Source organism: Cydia strobilella, chromosome 9 (assembly GCF_947568885.1).
Source record: "Cydia strobilella chromosome 9, ilCydStro3.1, whole genome shotgun sequence".
Lineage (NCBI taxonomy): Eukaryota > Metazoa > Arthropoda > Insecta > Lepidoptera > Tortricidae > Cydia > Cydia strobilella.
Genome location: NC_086049.1, coordinates 12,211,228 through 12,231,021, shown reverse-complemented (window position 1 = coordinate 12,231,021; position 19,794 = coordinate 12,211,228). Strand labels below are relative to the sequence as shown.

Here is a 19,794-nt window from a genome sequence, read left to right as displayed (position 1 = left end):
TGTGAATCGTCGAGAATAATTAAACGATAGTTGTCAGGAAATTATTTTTAATGTAAGTCAATATTTGGCTGGGGCCACACTAACGAGAAACGCGTTATTTCGACGTTTTTCATACGGCCACACTGGGATTATCGCGATAATCAAAGGCATTTCCCGCCGTTTCCCGTTAGTGTGGCCCCGGCATTTGAATAACGAAAATTATAAAATAATTTGATCTTTTTTTCAGCTTCAAAACTTCTTCGTACTGAAGAAGTATTTTGATTTATCTGCACACTCTACCATTGACAATGTCATTTCATGTATTAATTCAAAAACGATAGTTATAGATTATAAGTATTCTAACGAATGTTCGAGAACTCTAGTTAGACCAAGACAAGTCTGCAACAATTTTAATAGCACACGCAGTGCAAGTGTTATTTTAAACGTCAACTATACCAGTACCATGAGTCACTGACAGTGTCAAAACTGACATATACTCTAAGGTTTACGTAATTTACTTTCTATACATCTCGCTCGCACTAATATGTCAGTACGAGCGAGATGCATAGAAAATAAATTACGTAAACGTTAGAGTATATGTCAGTGCCGAACTGATGGTAGCCGTACTGGCCTATTACCGTGAAAACCGAAATGAAGAGAGGTATGGGCACTGTGATTACTGTGAATGACATCTCGCTTTGTGTGGTAGGGCACAGGACAGCGGATGTCATTCCAGATCTAGAGCAGAGCCCAACTGGGGAAGTACCTCCACCTTACAGAAAACCGCAGCCAAATAACACTAGACCCTACTCATAGTGTCGTGTTCCTGCCGGTGAGTAAGGTTGCCAGAGCTCAACGAGGGAGTGGAGTGTTAGGGTCGGCAACGCGCGTGTAATATCTGCGTTGTTGCAGGTGTCTATAGGCTACGGTAACTGCTTACCATCAGGCGGGCCGTATGCTTGATTGCCACCGACGTGGTATATAAAAAAAACGAAGTTCGCAAATTGCGGGCATCTTTCTCTGTTACTCAAATTACGCCTTAATGTTAATGAGTGTAAAAGAGAAAGATGCCCGCAATTTGCGAACTTCGGTGTTCGCAATAGGTAGGCCTACCTACTGCGAACACCCTGAGCCCTAATGCGAAAAACGAAATATCTTTATCTGTCTCTCTATCGCTCGAATATCCATGAGCGATAGATAGAGAGGCAGATAACGTTTTACGATTTTTCGACTAAGGGCGCGGACCGGTACGCCTGTTTAGCTATTATTGTGACTGTGAATTTCCCGAAAGTGTGACCTAAGTGTTTTATCGATAGGTATTTGTGTGATTTCGTTATCGTATGATTTAAACTGATTTAGATAACTTTATACAAATTATAATATTGATAATCAAAATTGTGTTCATAAAGTATCATTAGAAATTTATTCCATAAAACTTACTAACTAGGTTAAAATGTGAACACTTTACATACACGGTGTTAATTTTCAAAGTCAAGGGCTTTTTCTCAAACTGGCATTCTAATTGAGTCCATTTTAGAGATAATCAATATTTTTAGGGTTCCGTACCTCAAAAGAAAAAAAACGGTACCCTTATAGGATCACTCGTGCGTCTGTCTGTCCGTCTGTCACAGCCTATTTTCTCCGAAACTACTGGACCAATTAAGTTGAAATTTGGTATATATATGTACGTTTGTGACCCAAAGATGGACATGTAACGCAAACAAATGAATTTTAAACATGAGGGCCACTTTTGAGGGGTAAATGAAAAAATTAAAAAATAAAGTTTTTCAGACTATATCGTGTTATATATGAATGAAAGAGCTCATTGTGGGAATCTAAAATAATTTTTTTTTTATAATTTTACGATAAATAATTTAGAAGTTATTCAAGAAAATAGGCAAAAATGACCATTCCCCCCCCCCCTTTATCTCCGAAACTACAAGGTCTTAAATTTTGAAAAAAAAATAAACAAAATAGATAACAACCTATAGAATACAGGAAAACCTATTAGAAATCGCAGTCTAGCGTGAGTCGGACTTAATTACTTAGTTTTTGATCCGACCCCTACGGGTTTTTTAAAGACATTTCACTCACGTTTCACATACAAAATACATTGTTTAAATTGTGTAATATACGGAACCCTTGGAACGCGAGTCCGACTCGCACTTGGCCGGTTTTATTTTTATCTGATAAGACCCCTACGAGCGTGTACACTTGCCTTAGGGCCTGTTTACATATTGGTTAGTGTTTAGTATGACTTTATACATTTGCTACTTGCTACTAAACGATAGAAGTTTGTATGCATCGTGGCACCTTTTCTCTGCAGCTGACCGTACCATCTCGGATGACCGATATTCGAAATGTCATTGATATGTCATAGTTTTCAATTGTTTGGTGGATTTCAATATAATGTCCGTGTTACAACAACGCTATCAATTACTTTTGAGTAAAAAAAAACATTTAGTTTCCTTAAATGTAGTTAGCCATACCCCGAAGTTAAAGGTTAAAAAAAATGGTGTATATTATATCTTACGGTAAAATAGATAAAATACTTGACTCGGCCCACCAATCATAATTCTTTAACGTGTATTAACTCGGTATTATTGTTATTATGTGATTTTCTGCAATTACTCGTCTTTAACTGCCACTGTATTTTTTCCATCCTCTTTGACAAATGTTTGATATCATATGACTTAAAGGCATTCCGCAGTAGTTTAATCATGCGGCATGGAACTAAAACTGCGACTACGTTACCTATCTTTAGTTACAGGCTGTATAAATTTTACATCATTACTTTAAAAACAACAACCAAGTTTTGCTGAAAAAGATACATTTACTGCGCTTGCTGATCATCTAGGGCGACAACTTTAATGCCAATGTCACATAACTTCATTCACTAAGAAAATGATACGCTTGACGCGCGATATTGATTCCTTGACCTGCAATTAAACATGAATGAATATATAAGGTTAGCTATAATGGCAACGAAAGATTACCTACTACAAGATTATGTATAATAAATGTGGTATTATCACATAAAGTACGTACGATCTTCAAACCTTGAAGAAAAGAGCGTATACCCATCTTAAAGTCCGCACTTACAACCCCTCTGGTGTTGCAGGTGTCCATGGGATTTGGGCTTTGGCCCTTGGCCACGAGTCTGACATAAGTGACATAACATGCTTAGTTGCAACGTTATTGTAATTATACTAATTATATTACCTACTTGAAAAAGACGCATATCGGACCAACAAATATTTTTTGAAAGTAGAAAGTTTTTACCACCAGTCAAAATAATGAAAAGCGGGATGACGGAAATTACCTCGATATTAGTATTTTCAAGATGTTATATTTTCATAACTTAATGCAAATTTGTGTCTTAACTTAACGGACAGATTTGTCTAATAAGGCGTCTGCTAGAGTACTAATCTTTCTTTTGAGGCGGCGATTCTGAGCCTGGAGTAGTTTTATTGTTTTTACATGGCTCTTTAATTTTAGTTCGGCCTTTTTTAAGTTACTTTTTAGTTTTCGTTCACGTGGGGATAAAACCGTTGAACTCGTTGAACTGCATGGCGATTCTGAATTATTAACAGTTTCAGAATCTGATCCTTCTTTTGTTTCTGTGGGTGTAGATGGACGATTGGTCGAACTTGAAGGAGCTTGTGATTCTGTAATCTCTGTCTGTAATAAATAGAAATATAAATTGTCTTCGGTTACCGGGATAGTTACTCATGAAATAAAACTATGAAAATGGACTATATCGCGTATATTGAATTTATAATACATCCGGACGTTTCGAACCCTTTACAGCGTTCGTGGTCAACGGGTGACTGAGGAAAAACTACAAAGTGCAAAAATACCCACATCCTAGAAATAATGAACCATCATAGACTATAAACTTTAAGGCTGGTTGTACATGCAAAATCGGTTCATAAGGCTAGTTATACAATACAACTATTTTCAAGTAAAGATATATATATTTATTTATTTATATACGCGATAAAAAGAAATAAAAATCGTCGGGATGTATTATAAATTCAATATACGCGATATAATCTGTTATCATAGTTTTATTTCAAAAGAAATATAGTTAGTCAAACCAAACTCTCAGTAAATAAGAACAAAAAAAAACTACACATCCTTTTGTTTTGGGTGCTAGTACTAGTGTAAGACAAAGATAGTATGATTCTATCTGTCTATGTTTGGAATGAGACTGTCCGATGATGTGAGATGTCCTTTGACAAACTGTATATACCCCGATGTAACTAAATGATACATCGGTACAGCTCAATTGAAAGATTATAGACGTGTGAAGTCGACCGTAATTTAGGCAGAAATATAGCTTCATCGCGCGGATTAGACACTAAAGATTTTGCAATTACTTTCTCCGTGATATCATCACCTAGTGAAGTGGTCACTGTTCATAAAAAAAATACTGGTTCGATAATATGCGTCTGCTATCCTTAATTTGTCTGTCATAGGGAGAATACAGCCCTTTAGCTATTGTGCCTTAAAAATATCAATTACTTACGCAGCTTACGTTACACACAATCTTTTGCACAGGAAATGCCTCAGCTAAAATGTATCGGTTTCCTTTCGGGGACATCCAGAAATCTTCCTCTAAGAAATGCTCGGAGCAAATGGTGCTATATTTTTGCGGAAACCAATTTACTTGCCCAGTAGCATCGATCCATTTATTTTTAATCTCAGGATCATTAGGAAACCTAAAATAATGAATAATATAGAAATAGGAAACGTAAATCGTTTATCAAGGCATATTAAATGCATTCTACGCATTAGTACCATACCATATCACTCCATCCATAATCCATACCATACCTTACCATACCATACCACAGTATATTAGTATGGATTTGAGAGACAACTATGGCGCCTGGATAAAGTCTTATGGTAATCATTCAATTTGAGCATATGCTTACACCAATTAGCAGGCGATGCAATATTATCACAATTCTACCACCACTTAAGTAATTATGATATGAAAACTATCCTATGTCCTTTCCTGGGTCTCAAACTATCTCTTTATCTTTACCAAACTTCAACTAAGTCGGCTTAGCGTTTTAAGCGTGAAGAGGTAACAGACAGACAGACGCACTTTCGCATTTATAATATTAATATACAGTATGGATTGGTTAACTTAAATGATAAGTTGAAACTTATCTAATATAATAATTGACCGAGCGTTAGCGAAGGTCTCCATTTCAACTTGGGCAAAAATGCTTTCGTTTGTCCGGATGTTCTCCTCTACAGGTCGCAATTCTCAACCGATTCAGGTTCGATGATTAAATAGATTTTTTTAGTATTCAGTTTTTGGATTTTTTTTTAATGGCAGAGCCGTGGGGGTTCGCAAGGTCTATAGCTCACAGAGCCACTATATAGTTACGATTTACGATCTACTAATGATCAAACAATCGTAACATTAAGCTTTAACTTTATCGATATAAATATCGACATTGCGCAGCATTTTGAGTAGCGAAAGTGACATTTAGGATACTTATCGATTCTTCCAGATAAATAATTAAATATGAATAATAATGACAAAAGTGAGACAATAAATGATCTAAGTTTCATTAAATAAAATATAGTTGTACTATCATAACGTAAATAAATAATAATTAGTTAATTACTTATAAACCATGCCAAACAAATTTTTCGTGTTTATCCGATTATAATACATGTGAATACTTACTTACCGGTGATAGGAAATACCTCCACGAGAAAGATTTTTCAATCCGCTGTGATTTCTACAGCTTAATACTGCACAATACGGCATATTAAATTTAATTAACAATTTTTTGTGTTACTCGAGCATACGTGTCACATGAATGTCAATGTCATTCGAGCATGTTGTTCTTTGATGTTGTTTACAAAACAACTGATCATAGTCTATGCATAAAGCGAGTCGGCCGCCACTTACTGTCGGATATGGGTGGTATTCCACTTGTCCAACATTTGATCAAATTTGTATTTGCATTTCACATTTTGCTTAATGAGAGATTGAGACACAATGTACAAATTTGATCAAATATTGGATAAAAACGTTTAGCAGTAATTTTGCTTTCTGGCAACAACGATATTGGAATATGGATTTGGCACATTTATTTTAGCAAGCAACACTGAATCTTAGATGTCAACAATTTTTCTACGCGTTTTGCGTATTTATTGGCGCAGCGCAGTGCAGAATCAAAACAAAATTATATAAGCAATAGTAGAACTCGATGATATCTCTATTGTTTTTGCCGTAATCGTCGTTGTTTTGTTTTATTATGCCTAATGGACGGACAGTGTTGTTGCTGCGGCGTTTGTCGACAGGGGACAACAGATTGAAGAGTATCAACTTGAATCAAAATACAACCAAGGAGCCGCATATTGTGAACCCGGTGTGCTCTCATCGTGATATACATTTATCGAAAAGGTACGTGATTGTGTAGTAAATGCATCATTTTAAACAAATATATATCTTATGAATATTTGGCTTTCTGTGGCAGACTAAACATAGACTGCAGGACAACAGTTTTGACCTTGTTTATATTTACACGTTATGATAGCGATACTATGTATTGTGTAATCTTAGTTAGGAAAGAGAAAGGCATCTGCATTATTAATATGTAATCAGGTTCATGTCATCATAAAAACGTTATGCAAGTGAGTATAACCTTGTGCTAAACTTACAATGTTTTGTTATGAATGAATTGATGACTTTTTATCATAATGTGTTATATCATGTCTTTTAACTTCACAATATAAGGATTATCCATTTATAGCTTTTTGAATTTAGGTACTGCAGATACAGTTGTGTGCAATATAATAGCAGTCAATAAGATTTTTTTTTAATTATGTTTGTCTGTTGCAACACTGTAAAATGTAGGCTCCTATAGAACTTTAACAGGTACTCTCTTCCATCAGGTTATGTTTTCGCTTTGTCATTAAAACACATGTTGAATCCATTGGATGTTTTGATTGTTTGGAGAAAGTAGAGAATTTGTTGGAGTCCCTTTGTATTTGACCTGTTTGTTTCTAGTGTAGGGAATTGCCTAGGAAGCCATTCATCTTAAGCTGCTAATGCAGTTGAAGCATTTTCAAATGGTTTATTTATTTAATTTATCGGGAAACAAACAGCTTACAATTGTGCATAGTATAGTATACTATGCACAATTGCACAATTACTAGAGACAAAAAGAGGAAGCATGGCAGGCCAAGAAGAAGATGGGATGATGAGATTAAGAGTGCAGCAGGAGGTTGCTGGACTACAATAACAAAAGATAGGGATAAATGGAAAGATTTAGGGGAGGCCTTTGCCTACAAAAGGCATACAGATGGAATATATATATATGTTAACAAATTGTACTTACAAAACACTTGTCTGAAATAAAGGCTATTATTATTATAGTATACATTAAAATGGTTTATCAGAATGATATAGATGAACCTAATAATTCAGCCTAATATTTGGTTCGGTAAGATGTGAACTGAAGATTTGGCCGAATATTTGTATTCGGCAAACTCCATATATTATAAATATTTGGTCCATCTCTAGTTTGGTGGTCCATCTCATTTACAGAAGGTTAGTAGAGCAGAAGGAGCAAAGCTCTTCCTTTCTGTGTCTGAGCGAAGTATGTATACAGAAAGTTCTTGCCCTATGGGAAGGCTGTCTTCCCAATCAAAAATTCTAACATACTTATCAAATTTTTATGTCTCCATATGAAAGACTAATTCATACATTTTTCCTTACAGAATCTCTACATTTGGTCAAAACAATCAACTTCCAGTTGTTTCCCCTCAGCTTACAAGAAGCTTCAGTGACAACATAATAAAAATGGCCACACCAACCGTTGAATCCAATGCTATTGAAGTTCCAAAACATACTAATGCCCTTGTGTCTGAGAAGTCTCCATATTTGCTTCAGCATGCCCACAACCCAGTGCAATGGTACCCATGGTCCCAGGAAGCATTTGACAAAGCCAAGAAAGAAAACAAACTCATCTTCCTGTCTATAGGATACTCCACTTGCCATTGGTGTCATGTGATGGAGAAAGAATCTTTTGAAAATGAAGAAGTTGCTAAACTTATGAATGAAAACTATATCAATATTAAGGTGGATCGTGAGGAAAGGCCAGATATAGACAGAGTTTACATGCTGTTTATAACGGCTACCACTGGCAGTGGTGGCTGGCCCATGTCTGTTTTTCTTACTCCTGACTTGCTACCAGTTACTGGAGGAACATATTTCCCCCCTGAAAACAAGTATGGCCGCCCTGGCTTTAAAACTATTCTTTTGTCACTTGCTAAAAAGTGGAAAGAAAATACTGAGCAATTTAATCAGGCAGGCATTGCTATAATGGATGCTCTGCAAAACTTATCCAAGGGTGATGCTGAATTATCGCCATCTGTACCAGGGGAAGCAACATGGAACAAATGTGTGCAGAAATACATTGCTAACTTTGAACCCCATTTTGGTGGATTCGGTATGGCTCCAAAATTTCCGAATTGTTCAATTTTTAACTTCCTCTTTCACTTCTATGCTCGAGACAAGTCAAATCGTGTAGGAAAGCAGTGCTTAGAGATGTGCCTGCACACCCTAACTAAGATTGCCAAGGGTGGTATCCATGATCACATCTCTTGCGGGTTTGCTCGCTACTCTGTTGACAATGACTGGCATGTGCCTCATTTTGAAAAGATGTTGTATGATCAAGCTCAACTCGTATGTGCTTATACGGACGCTTATCTTGCGACTAAAGATGAATTTTACTCCAATGTTGTTTGTGATATAATTAAATATGTGAACAGAGATCTGAGACATCTAGAAGGCGGTTATTATAGTGCTGAGGATGCTGATTCTTATCCAGTGCATGGGGCTCCTCATAAGAAGGAAGGAGCATTTTGTGTTTGGGAATATATAGAAATTGAGTCACTCCTTATTGAGAAAACTATCAATGATATACCCTATATGGACATTTTCTGTCACTACTTCAGTGTCGAAGAGGATGGTAATATTTCACCAGACAGTGATCCCCATGGAGAACTCACAGGGAAGAACATGTTTATTGTTTATGGCAGCAAAGAAGAAACTGCTAAAAAGTTTGGATTGTCTATGGAGCAGTTTAATCAAGTGATTAAGGAATGTACTGAGATCTTGTATGAGGCCCGTCAAGAGAGACCGAGGCCACATCTTGACACCAAAATGCTGTGCTCATGGAATGGCCTGATGATCTCTGGTTTAGCTCAGGCCGGACAAGGTTTGGGAGAAAAAGAATATGTTGAAGATGCTATTAAAACTGCAAATTTCATTAAAAAGTACTTGTATGATCCAGAAAGTAAGAAGTTGCTTCATTCTTGCTACAGGGCAGATGATGGATCAATTGCTCAGATGTAAGTACAAGTACAAACCCACTTTCTGTCCTAATGTTGTATTTAGTAACATGTTGAATGAGTATCTGATGACAATAGTCTCTTTAATGTTTTAGAGGTTTTGTTTGTTTGTTGACAACTTAAGAGCTGAAAAACCTGCAATTGCCTCTAAAGGGCAGACATATTGCCCTGTAGAAACTGCCTTGCCAGAAATCAGAACCGTAACACTAGCAGATGCAAAATAATGTTATATAAAATTACCTACACGAGATTTACAACAGAACAATGCTACCTCTGTTGTTGATTCCCAGTTAAAACCAGGGTGACTGTTAAGTGAAAACTGAAGAGAATTTTCCCAATTTTATTTATTGTTTTAATAATTTTTCTTTTCACCTGCGAAGTGTAGCCCCCATAGTTGTATTTTTCTGGCAGTCATTCAAAATCTGGTGCTCGAAAGATAAACCTTCATTAACTTTCAGAGAAAAACCGATTGAAGGATTCTTAGACGACTACGCATTTCTGGTGAAAGGTCTTTTGGACCTGTATGAAGCATCACTGGACCTCTGCTGGTTGAACTGGGCGCGCGAGCTGCAGAAGAGACAGGACGAGTTGTTCTGGGATGAGGCCAATGGCGGATACTTTAGCACTTCGGAGGGAGATGATAGTGTTGTGCTGAGACTGAAAGGAGGTGAGGCTTTTAAACAGTTTTAACCCTTTGAGCGCCAAGACGTCAACTGATAGCCGGGTCCAAACAGCGAGCATACGCACAAAACGGCCAGTGTAGACGTGCCTCGCGCGCGTCGCCTCCGAGGCACGTCTGCACTGGCCGTTTTGTACGAGAGGAGATTGCCTCGCGCGTATGCTCGCTTTGTGTTGACCCGGCTAATAAGGTTAGGTCGTGGTGTTCAAAGGGTTAAATATAAACATAAATAGATATCAAATCAGTAAAAGAAGGAATCCTGTAATATTCCTGTATTCCTTCATAAATTTTTAACCAATTAAGATATAAAATAAAATAAAATAAAATTTTGATAATAATAATAAAATTAAGATATAAACAGATATTAATTTTTATCTGGCTTTTACTCCTAGCTGAATGCAGTGGGGATTCCGTCTAAATCCAGATTTCAGAACTGATGTTTTAGATTCAGGCACCTGTCAATTTGCTTTTTACATGGTAGGATACTTCTCTTTATTATAAATAAAAGCTTTGGCAACTTCTAAAAAGCTGATAAAAAGGGTCGGCAACACGCATGTAACACCCCTTCTGGAGCTGCAGGCATCCGTAGGCTAAACTTTGCTCTCCTATATTACACTTTTACAGGTTTTCATTATTATTATTAATCATTTATTTTCATCAGACACGGTACAGTACTGTAAGACAGTTTGATGGCAGTTTTACATTAATAAACTTGTTTAATTTTATATTTTTCAGACCACGACGGCGCCGAGCCCTGCGGCAACAGCGTCTCCTGCCACAACCTGCAGCGCCTCGCCGCCTACGCCGACAAGAGCACCGCTCCGGAAGGCGGCGACAAAGAGCGCGATATGGCCAGGCGATTACTTATGGCGTTCGCGCATAGACTGACCAACTCGCCCACTGCTTTGCCGGAGATGATGTCAGCTCTCATGTTTTACAATGATTCACCCACTCAGGTACATTAGTCTCTATGATTGTAAGGTTTTCCAATGGTAAGTCTCTCAGGTCTACAACGGTGAGAGCGCTGCTTCGGAGCGCGGCGACAAAGAGCGCGACATGGCCAGGCGATTACTTACGGCGTTTGCACATAGACTGACCAACTCGCCCACTGCTTTGCCGGAGATGATGTCAGCTCTCATGTTTTACAATGATTCACCCACACAGGTATTTTTGTAGTCCCTATGTATCTTGTAGGTAAAAAAGTTTATTACAACTGTTAAGTGCGCTGTGGATGAAGGCGGCGACAAAGAGCGCGACATGGCCAGACAAGTATTTGACGTTCGCGAGTACAGCTCTGCCGGAGATGATGTCCGCTCTCATGTTTTACAATGATTCATCTACTCAGGTAATTTGTAGTCCTTATGTCATTAAGGTTTACCGATGGTAAATTCAAGAGGAAGAGAAATAAAGGAGGAGGAGGAAGGAGGGAGGAGGGAAATGACGGTGGCGATAAAGAACGCGACATGGCCAGACTAGTTATGGCTTTCGAGCATAGACTGACAAACTTGGCTACGGCTCTACCGGAGACGGTGTCCACACTAGTGTGTTATAATAACTCGCCAACGCAGGTAATGCTCCTTATAATTAGATTTAGGTATGGGCCGTAACTACAACAGTAATAGCAGTAAAGGCGGAGACTGGGAGCGCGACATGGCCAGGCGATTACTTGGAGTTCACTCATAGACTGACCAACTCGCCTACTGCTCTGCCGGAGATGATGTCTGCACTTATGTTTTACAATGATTCACCCACACAGGTACATTTATGGTCCCTGTGCTTCTTGTAATAAGGCAGCTTTAGAAGGCGAAGACAGAGCGCGACATGGCCAGGCGATTACTAATGGCGTTTGCACATACACTCACCAATTCGCCTACGGCTCTGCCGGAGATGTCTGCTCTCATTTTTTACAACGACTCGCCAACGCGGGTACATTTGTAGTTTCTATGCTCCTTCCTTAAAGAACGACATTGCCAGTCGACTACTCATGGCGTTCACGCACAGACTGATCAACTCGCCTACATCTCTACTTATTGGTTATTACGAAAAATATGATACAAATTTTCAAAAGTGAGCGACGAGTTCTTTACTCTGTTATTAGCAAGAAATCGGTGAGTTTAATTTAAAACCTGAAATTCAAGCCTGTCCAATAACCTAAACGATCGCAGCGCCGTCTTTGAATATTTATATTCCACTATTCACTGAAAATGGAGTGACTTGTTGTTCAGGGACGGGTCAACGGCTGTAGATCAAGAAAACGTTCCCCAATGCGTTGGACGGATCAGATGAAAGCCCTTACCAACACCCCACTTAACACATGTGTCATGTTCGGGCCACACTAACGGGAAACGCGTTAATTATTGCGTTAATTCGACGTTTTTCATACGGCCACACTGGGATTATCGCGTTTACCGCCGTTTCCCGTTAGTGTGGCCCCGGCATCAGAGAAGCATCTGCCAGGGAGAACTGGTGTACTGGTGACCACGACTGCTCTGGCAAGAGTAATTCGACGGAGAAGAATTTAGAAGCTAGAAATGCTAATTTAGAAGTTTGTGATTTCAGGTGCTGATAGCGGGCGGCTGCTCGGACCCGCGCACACTGGAGCTGGTGCGCGTGGTGCGCTCGCGGCTGCTGCCGGGCCGCGTGCTGGCCGTGGCCGACCCCGCCGCCGACTCGCCCGCCGGTATGTCCGACATACGTGAGTGTCCGCTACTGCTGCACACTCACTGTCTCACTTCACTTGGCATGCGACACCTTTTTTTTTTCTCGTATATTTTACGACACAATAGGGTATTTGACTACTAGTCAAATCAGTTTCTTTTTTCGAACTGTCAAAACGATTTTGCTACTATGAAATTTATATGAAACACTAGCATGTGACGTCACAATCAAATTACCTACTCTTTATAGTTTTATACGGGTTTTAAAATAGAAATTGCGTCTAAAAATAACTGCTGTCTACGTTTCCCTATTAATCTTCTGGTGCTTTATTTTATGCATGGTGTAAAATAATTTATTTTAAATACAGTCAAATACCCTATTACACAGATCGACCTCGTCCCACAGTAAGCTCAATAAGGGTTGCGGGTACTAGACGACGATATTTATAATATATAGATATGAAAATAGACGATACATAGTCACCTACACGTCTGCGGTAAGACGGGCGACTAATAGAAGTTGTAAGGCCTCCGGCGAGTGGCTAATTTCTGAAATGATAATCGACTAATTTTGGGACTAATGTAGTGACTGGGGCTCATTTCTTGAACGGTATTAGACCTATACAAAATGACAGTATGTGGACTAGTATCGTTTAAGAAATGTGTCCCTGTTCATGTACTAACATTAGTAGTCTAAGTTGATCTAAGATAGCTAAATGATTGTATGTACTTGGGGTGAGCTAAGTATCTACAAGAACACATATTTAATATTGCGAGTTATAGCGCATTTAATTCACAGACTTAATATTGTAGGTACTTCTTACATGCGAGCTTTCTATACAATAGTGTAATTTCATATTCAAATGGCAGCGTCAATGATCGATTCAGGATTCCGCGGCGCTGTGCAGCGCTGCCTCTTAAATATGAAATGTAACTTATGTAAGGTTCAAATTCCTAGTCTTGTAAACCACGCTCCCCCTTTGATACGTATGTCGAATACAAATGTGGGCATTGTTTCAGTGCTGACCCGCATCAGACCAGTGGGCGACACGCCCGCGGCCTACGTGTGCCGCCGCTACGCCTGCTCGCTGCCCGTCACCGATGTCAAACAGCTCGAGACATTGTTGGATGAGCAGCCCACCACTAACTAACCGTAACCGCCTCACTCATATTACATACCTGCCTTGCGTAGCGGAATCAAAATCTTATTTAGGAACCATTGTTCCAACAGCTCAAGATTCCACGCTGGTAATCCTTGTTACGATCGTGATTCCATTCAGGAATCTTTTGCCAAGCTTTGAATCTCCCTTGAAGAAATTCTTCGTTTTATTCTTTTATCTTATAACCCCTTCGAGCAACACCGGCTTCCGACACGTCGGAAGGGAGGAGCCCAAGCGATAACTTACCATACAAATCATTCTACCATTTTTCGCGGGGAGAAACGCACTTCTCACTCACTACATACAAAATCCAATCTGTAATGACGACACAAATACACACGTCAAAGAAAAATCTTGCACACCTCGATCTCTTTTTGTGTACGAACGAGTCACAACACGCACCGCCATAGGCACAGTTGTCACAGTTGTGTCTCCCTTCCCGGTGTTGCTCGAAGTATAATCCGCTATCAAACTTTACAAAACAAATCGCCAAACATGAGCAGTCGAGCAGTCATTACCCTCACCCTTTGAACGCGACGCTTATTTTATATAACGCAACATCGTAAACCTTATTGGAATGCGTTAAGCCGTAATCGTGCGCGTTTGTGGGTGTCTCTGGCGGTCCAAGGGTTAAAAACATACTATTTCTGTCTTGCGTAAAGAAGTCAAAATTTAATCCTGTGCCTACGATTCAGGCGTGCGGCGTCGTACGACCCGCGGGTGACTGTCCAATATTCCAACACTATAATCAATAGAAACATGTGATTTTGTTGCATCCGAATCCCAAGTTTTTTTAGAGGCACTAGGTATGTAAATTGACAATAAAACCTGATAATATTGTAGCTATTGAAAAAACTTTAATTATTAAAAATATCGTAAATTATAATGCTAATCATGTCTATCTACCTAAATTCTGCTTTCGTCACCCATTCTTCATTCGTAGCTTTCGTTGGTAGTCTTTGTCATCTTTAGTCTTATTTGTTGCTTGTCTTTTTCTTATTCGGGCTCATTTCGGTTTTCGTCATCATATTCTTTGGGCATGTTCGATGTTAGCCTATCTCTTTTGTTAGTCTCATTCGTTATTCGTCAATTTTTTTCGACATGTTCATTGTTTTGGAATAATAGAGAACATGTCCAATAAATAACGAGATCAATTTGAAAAGAGACCAAATAAGAAAAATACGAACTTAGAATAAGACCAAAGACGATAGGACGAATAACGAATGAAACTAAAAAAAGAAGACTAACATCGAACATGCCCAAAGAATATGATGACGAAAACCGAAATGAGCCGGAATAAGAAAAAGACAAGCAACAAATAAGACCAAAGATCACAAAGACTACCAACGACACTTACGAATGAAGAATGGGTGACGAAAACAGAATGACTCAAATTGAAGAACTTGACTAAAAACTAATGGGACGACCCAAGACGATACCGATTTACGTATTATGTTGGTTATGCCATTTTCTTTGTTTTTGGTATTGAAGTATTTTTTTTTCATGTCTCGAATATAATTGTGTTAAAGCATAATATTAATAGTATTCGATTATGGTTAATTCGAATATGTATATGCTCTCTTTGTGTTAAAATCTCTTTAAATATATATCTAAGTACTTATTTCATTACTAGACTCTACAAGATTTTTTTACTAACAAGACATTTTATAAGTTTATTTTTTAAATACATATAGTGGTATCAGGGTGCGTCGACGAGATGCCAATCGCTCACGCTCCAGGTCGCTGAAGTATGAACTGTATGCTTTAACTAGGACTAGGTCAGGGGTCAGCAATCTTTTAAAGAGAAGAGCCAACCGCAGTAGAAATTACCAGTGGCCAGAGTTTTCTAAGAGTTAATTTTTTGGGTGCCTCGAAGCCGCATTTATAAATCTAAAGAGCCACGAGTTACCCACCCCTGGACTAGATCATACTTTAGTGACCTTGAAATGAATATTTGTAGCGTTTTCGGGCCAAGAGGTGCAACGCTGTAAATAAGGACGAGTACTAGAATCAGACCAAGATAACTCTGCAGCGATTTTTATAGCACCCAGACGTGCAAGTGGTATTTAGACGTCATAATTTAAGAAAAGTTTGACCTTTAAAATAACACTTGAACACCATTTTAATAACCAGCAAAATTGACCTTTATGCCCGGGGAAAACTTACTTATAAGTTTAGTAGTGTAGTGGTTATTTGGTAATTAACACCACTAATAATAAATAAACATTATTACAATTTATGCTTGAAATAAATCTAATATGAAATATTAGTCTTCGTTTATTGTGATATCAAATTGTGCGCTTGAAATTAAATGTAAGCGAAAATTTAAAATCCCTTGTTTGTAACGGGGATACGTAGTATTTACGTATAAATATACTTAGTATTACCAGCTACCAATATAGTAGTAGCAGTAGTGGCATAGCCAAATGAATAATGGGTGTACAAAGTCGAAGAATTCGTAACGTCAATATTTTAATTGGATGCCGTTGTGTTGGTGCATCAAAAGCTCTTTAGGAGAATCGAATAGGGATGTTGACTGTATATTGTTTCACACCATGCACGAAATTAAACACTAATATTATTGGGAAAACGTAAATCGTAGTTATTTTTTGACGCAATTTCTGTGTATCTGTGTTACTATAGAAAGTTGGTATCTTGACCGTGACGTGACTAATAAACGTGATTATACTTAATGCGTCACTCATGTTTCGCTCCATAACAAGGTGCTTCAACAGGAGTCACAGGCGTTGGCGGACTGACGCAGACTGCGAGCTCTCAGACACCAATTGATCGGCGCGGGCGACGGCGGCAGCAGGGGAGGTGAAAAGTTTTTCACCCTCGTTTTCGGCATTATTGTCAAATGATGAGTTGCATCACTCACTTTCCAAAACAGTTTTCCTACCATATTTGATCTTTTTATTATCATATTTCACTATATGGACACCAAGTTAAATTCCATTGCAGAACTGAAATAATCCAGTTTTAATCGAGAAGTGCGCCTATACTGGTTGCTTCGATCGGTCAAGCCATTCACCGCGCTCGCCGGCGCCCGGCCGGCGCGGTGCGCGAACATCTGCCCTGCAACAATTCATTTACTTACTTGGACTCTATTGCCTAGGTAATAAGGGTGATGACATTTTGACTAAAATACCAATATCTCAGTTCTGAAATAGAATTCCGCTTGGTGCCCATAGAACGAAATGAAGTAAGTACATATAAATACCTATCTAATGACCTAACTCTCATTTCTGTTGGTATCTGGACCAGGCTCCATACAAAGTTGCCCATGGTCCTTTAGCATATTTACGTAGCCATAAATCAACACAACCTGGAAGAATCGTCTTGAGCACAGATGGTGTGCATAATTATTTTCCATCGTATTTTCATGGAAACGTACGAACGTGCCTATTTCAGTCAATCTCGGTACAAAAAGTACTGAGGTTGACTACTGTAGCATGACAAATACGAAGGTTTCCGAGAAAATATGCTGGAAACCAATTATGCACTACTACTGTACCTACTTTGTTAACGAAATTCTGAAGAAAACTATTCTACAATCGGTATAAAATCTTTGACAAAAACTTCTTTCCATGACTTTGTACATCTACTTATTCATTTGTTTTGGCAGTAGTGCAGTTAATGCGAAAAGCATTACGAGTTTGAAAGTGCACGTGATAGTTTAGTGTTAAGATAAAAACATATTTTTATATCCCAAAATTTATTTTTGTGAATTTGGTCATATAATGACCACAAAAGTGTAATTTATTTATTGAAATAATTCGGTTGACCTAAATTATGTTCGTGTTATTTTGTGATAAAATTATTACAATAAATTTTTTGGAAAAACTGATACATTAGTTTATTTTCTACTAGCGACCCGACCGGCCGGGTTATTTTCACTAGTTACCATCAACTTGTTACCAGTCGTAACTACTGGGAATTTTTTCCCACCTTTTACCACTGGTGACTACTGGGATAAAAATAAAAAATAATTTATTTTTTATTGGTACTTAAATATGCAACAATTCAGATAAATGTACGTCTATTCTCTTTACAACGTAAACATTAAATAACGTACTTAATAAGTCAAAAAACGTACTTTTGATTCGAAAAATCACGTTGCGTCCTTTCACACAACCTAATAGCACGTGGCGCCCGTTTCAACTGAATGCAAGTGAAGGGGGCGCCACCGGCTATCACCTAATAGCAGCGGAGTGGTGTTTTGACTATTAGATAAACCTTGAGAGCAATAGTTACTTTCCACCCGCCGTTACGTTTGTCCCAGCTCTCCCCTAATAAAAACAATATAAATAGTATAGTATAAATATAGAGTACTTTAATAAAGTCGATTACTGTTTCAGTAAACTGACTTAAAAGTGATCAAAAATATGTGATTAAAAGTGACCAAACCGAGTTGGGGGAGGCCTATGTCCAGCAGTGGACGTCTATCGGCTGACATGATGATGATGATGATGAAACCGAGTTGGTGGTAACTACTGGGAATTATTTTCATTACATAGCTGACGCGTGCGCCCGTGAGGGACAGAACATACGCAATGCGACAATATGATTGGTCTAGTAGATTTGTAGCCCACCATAAACCATACTAAATTTACGACGGGGAATTTACAAAAAATGTGAGACTGTGACAAGGACAAACAATAACAGCGCTTTCTCTGTAACTCCTACTGAAAGATACATAAGACTATCCCCTTCGGTCATTTTTCCCCCCACCCCTCATGCCGATCCAGTTATATTAGATTCATATCCCACTGGTAACAACTTAGTGGTAACTAGTAGTAAAAAATGCTCTTTAAAAATAAATGTGCCGCCAAACATGGTATCAATGGACTGCGCCAAGGTTTATTTTCTTGGTCTGTAACACCCTATAGTTTGCTCTATTTGTCAAAGATTGCGTGATAAAACGCCTCTTAAAGGCGAATAGGGAAGATTACTTCCACAATCTGAGGGTCTATCACAAAACAAGAAAATCGAGATTTCGTTTGTCACTTGCATATTCGAGCGATAAAGAGGCATAGCGAAATTTCGGACTCGTGTTTCCCGGCAGGTCCTCTGTAAACAAACCGCCTTGGTGCATCAATGTCATATTTTATTATCCTTGAAAACTTGTCAAAAAACTTTAAAGGCACAGTATGTATAAGTTACTCTATGGTTTACTAAACGGGCTGCTGCTGCACTCTGGTGGCAGAACATTGCAGTTATACCCCCTCCCCCAATTCAGCCATTCTCCGACATATAAAACAATTCAAGGAATTTACCTTCATGCCAAGTTTCACCTAAAGCGGTTCAGTTGTTTAGCCATGAAAAGGTGACAAAGAGGCAGACTACTTTCACGTTTACAATATTAGTACAGTTGTAATGGGATTTATAGACATAAAGCTGATTATTTTTGACTGGTATTGTTACTACTTGGCTTGGCACGGACTTCAAACATATCAGTTAGTAACGGATATATTTAAAAAAGGATAATATTTGATTTCATCCTTTTTGAAGTCGGTTTTTTTCGTAAACAGTTACCCATTTTTAGTTTTAAGGCATTGTTAAGAGCGTGATGCACAAATGAAAAACATAATCATGTTTAATACTAAATTCGTAAACTTTAATAAATAATCTGAATTTTCCTCGAGTCCTTCTGGGAAATTATTCCTGTCACTACACCCATGACACACATCATGCGTGGCCGGGTTTCATCGTGGACAGTCTTTAACCGGTGCGAAGCCGGGGCGGGTGGCTATATATGTATAGGTAAATTGGGTAACAACATAATATAATGCCATCGAGCTGATCTGAAGATGAACATCGAAGGTGGCCTTAGGCACTCTGTGATAAAACAACGCAGCCTTAAGTATTGAGTTTGGGGTTTTTAGAATAAAATTATCGCGATGAGGATAAGTTGGCCGTTGAAAAG

At 38.4% G+C, this 19,794-nt stretch overlaps 1 protein-coding gene and 1 long non-coding RNA gene across 3 annotated transcripts; one reads left to right on the top strand and one right to left on the bottom strand.

The window, feature by feature from the left end:
• Positions 1-1,879: 1,879 nt before the first annotated feature.
• Positions 1,880-5,811, bottom strand: LOC134744322 (uncharacterized). The gene is made up of 3 exons (XR_010128078.1): positions 5,694-5,811; positions 4,511-4,703; positions 1,880-3,660 (listed from the first exon to the last, which is right to left on the bottom strand). It is a non-coding gene; the product is annotated as an uncharacterized LOC134744322 (long non-coding RNA).
• Positions 5,812-6,143: 332 nt separating this feature from the next.
• Positions 6,144-14,292, top strand: LOC134744313 (spermatogenesis-associated protein 20). 2 transcript variants are annotated; one of them, XM_063678087.1, is made up of 6 exons: positions 6,144-6,415; positions 7,735-9,369; positions 9,828-10,036; positions 10,784-11,004; positions 12,608-12,728; positions 13,726-14,292. In XM_063678087.1, the coding sequence occupies exons 1-6, from the start codon at positions 6,267-6,269 to the stop codon at positions 13,854-13,856; spliced, it is 2,466 nt and encodes an 821-aa protein (XP_063534157.1). In that variant the 5' UTR covers positions 6,144-6,266; the 3' UTR covers positions 13,857-14,292. The 2 variants fall into 2 exon arrangements, with proteins under 2 accessions (XP_063534157.1, XP_063534156.1); XM_063678086.1 differs by having other exon boundaries at positions 12,608-12,743.
• Positions 14,293-19,794: the final 5,502 nt, after the last annotated feature.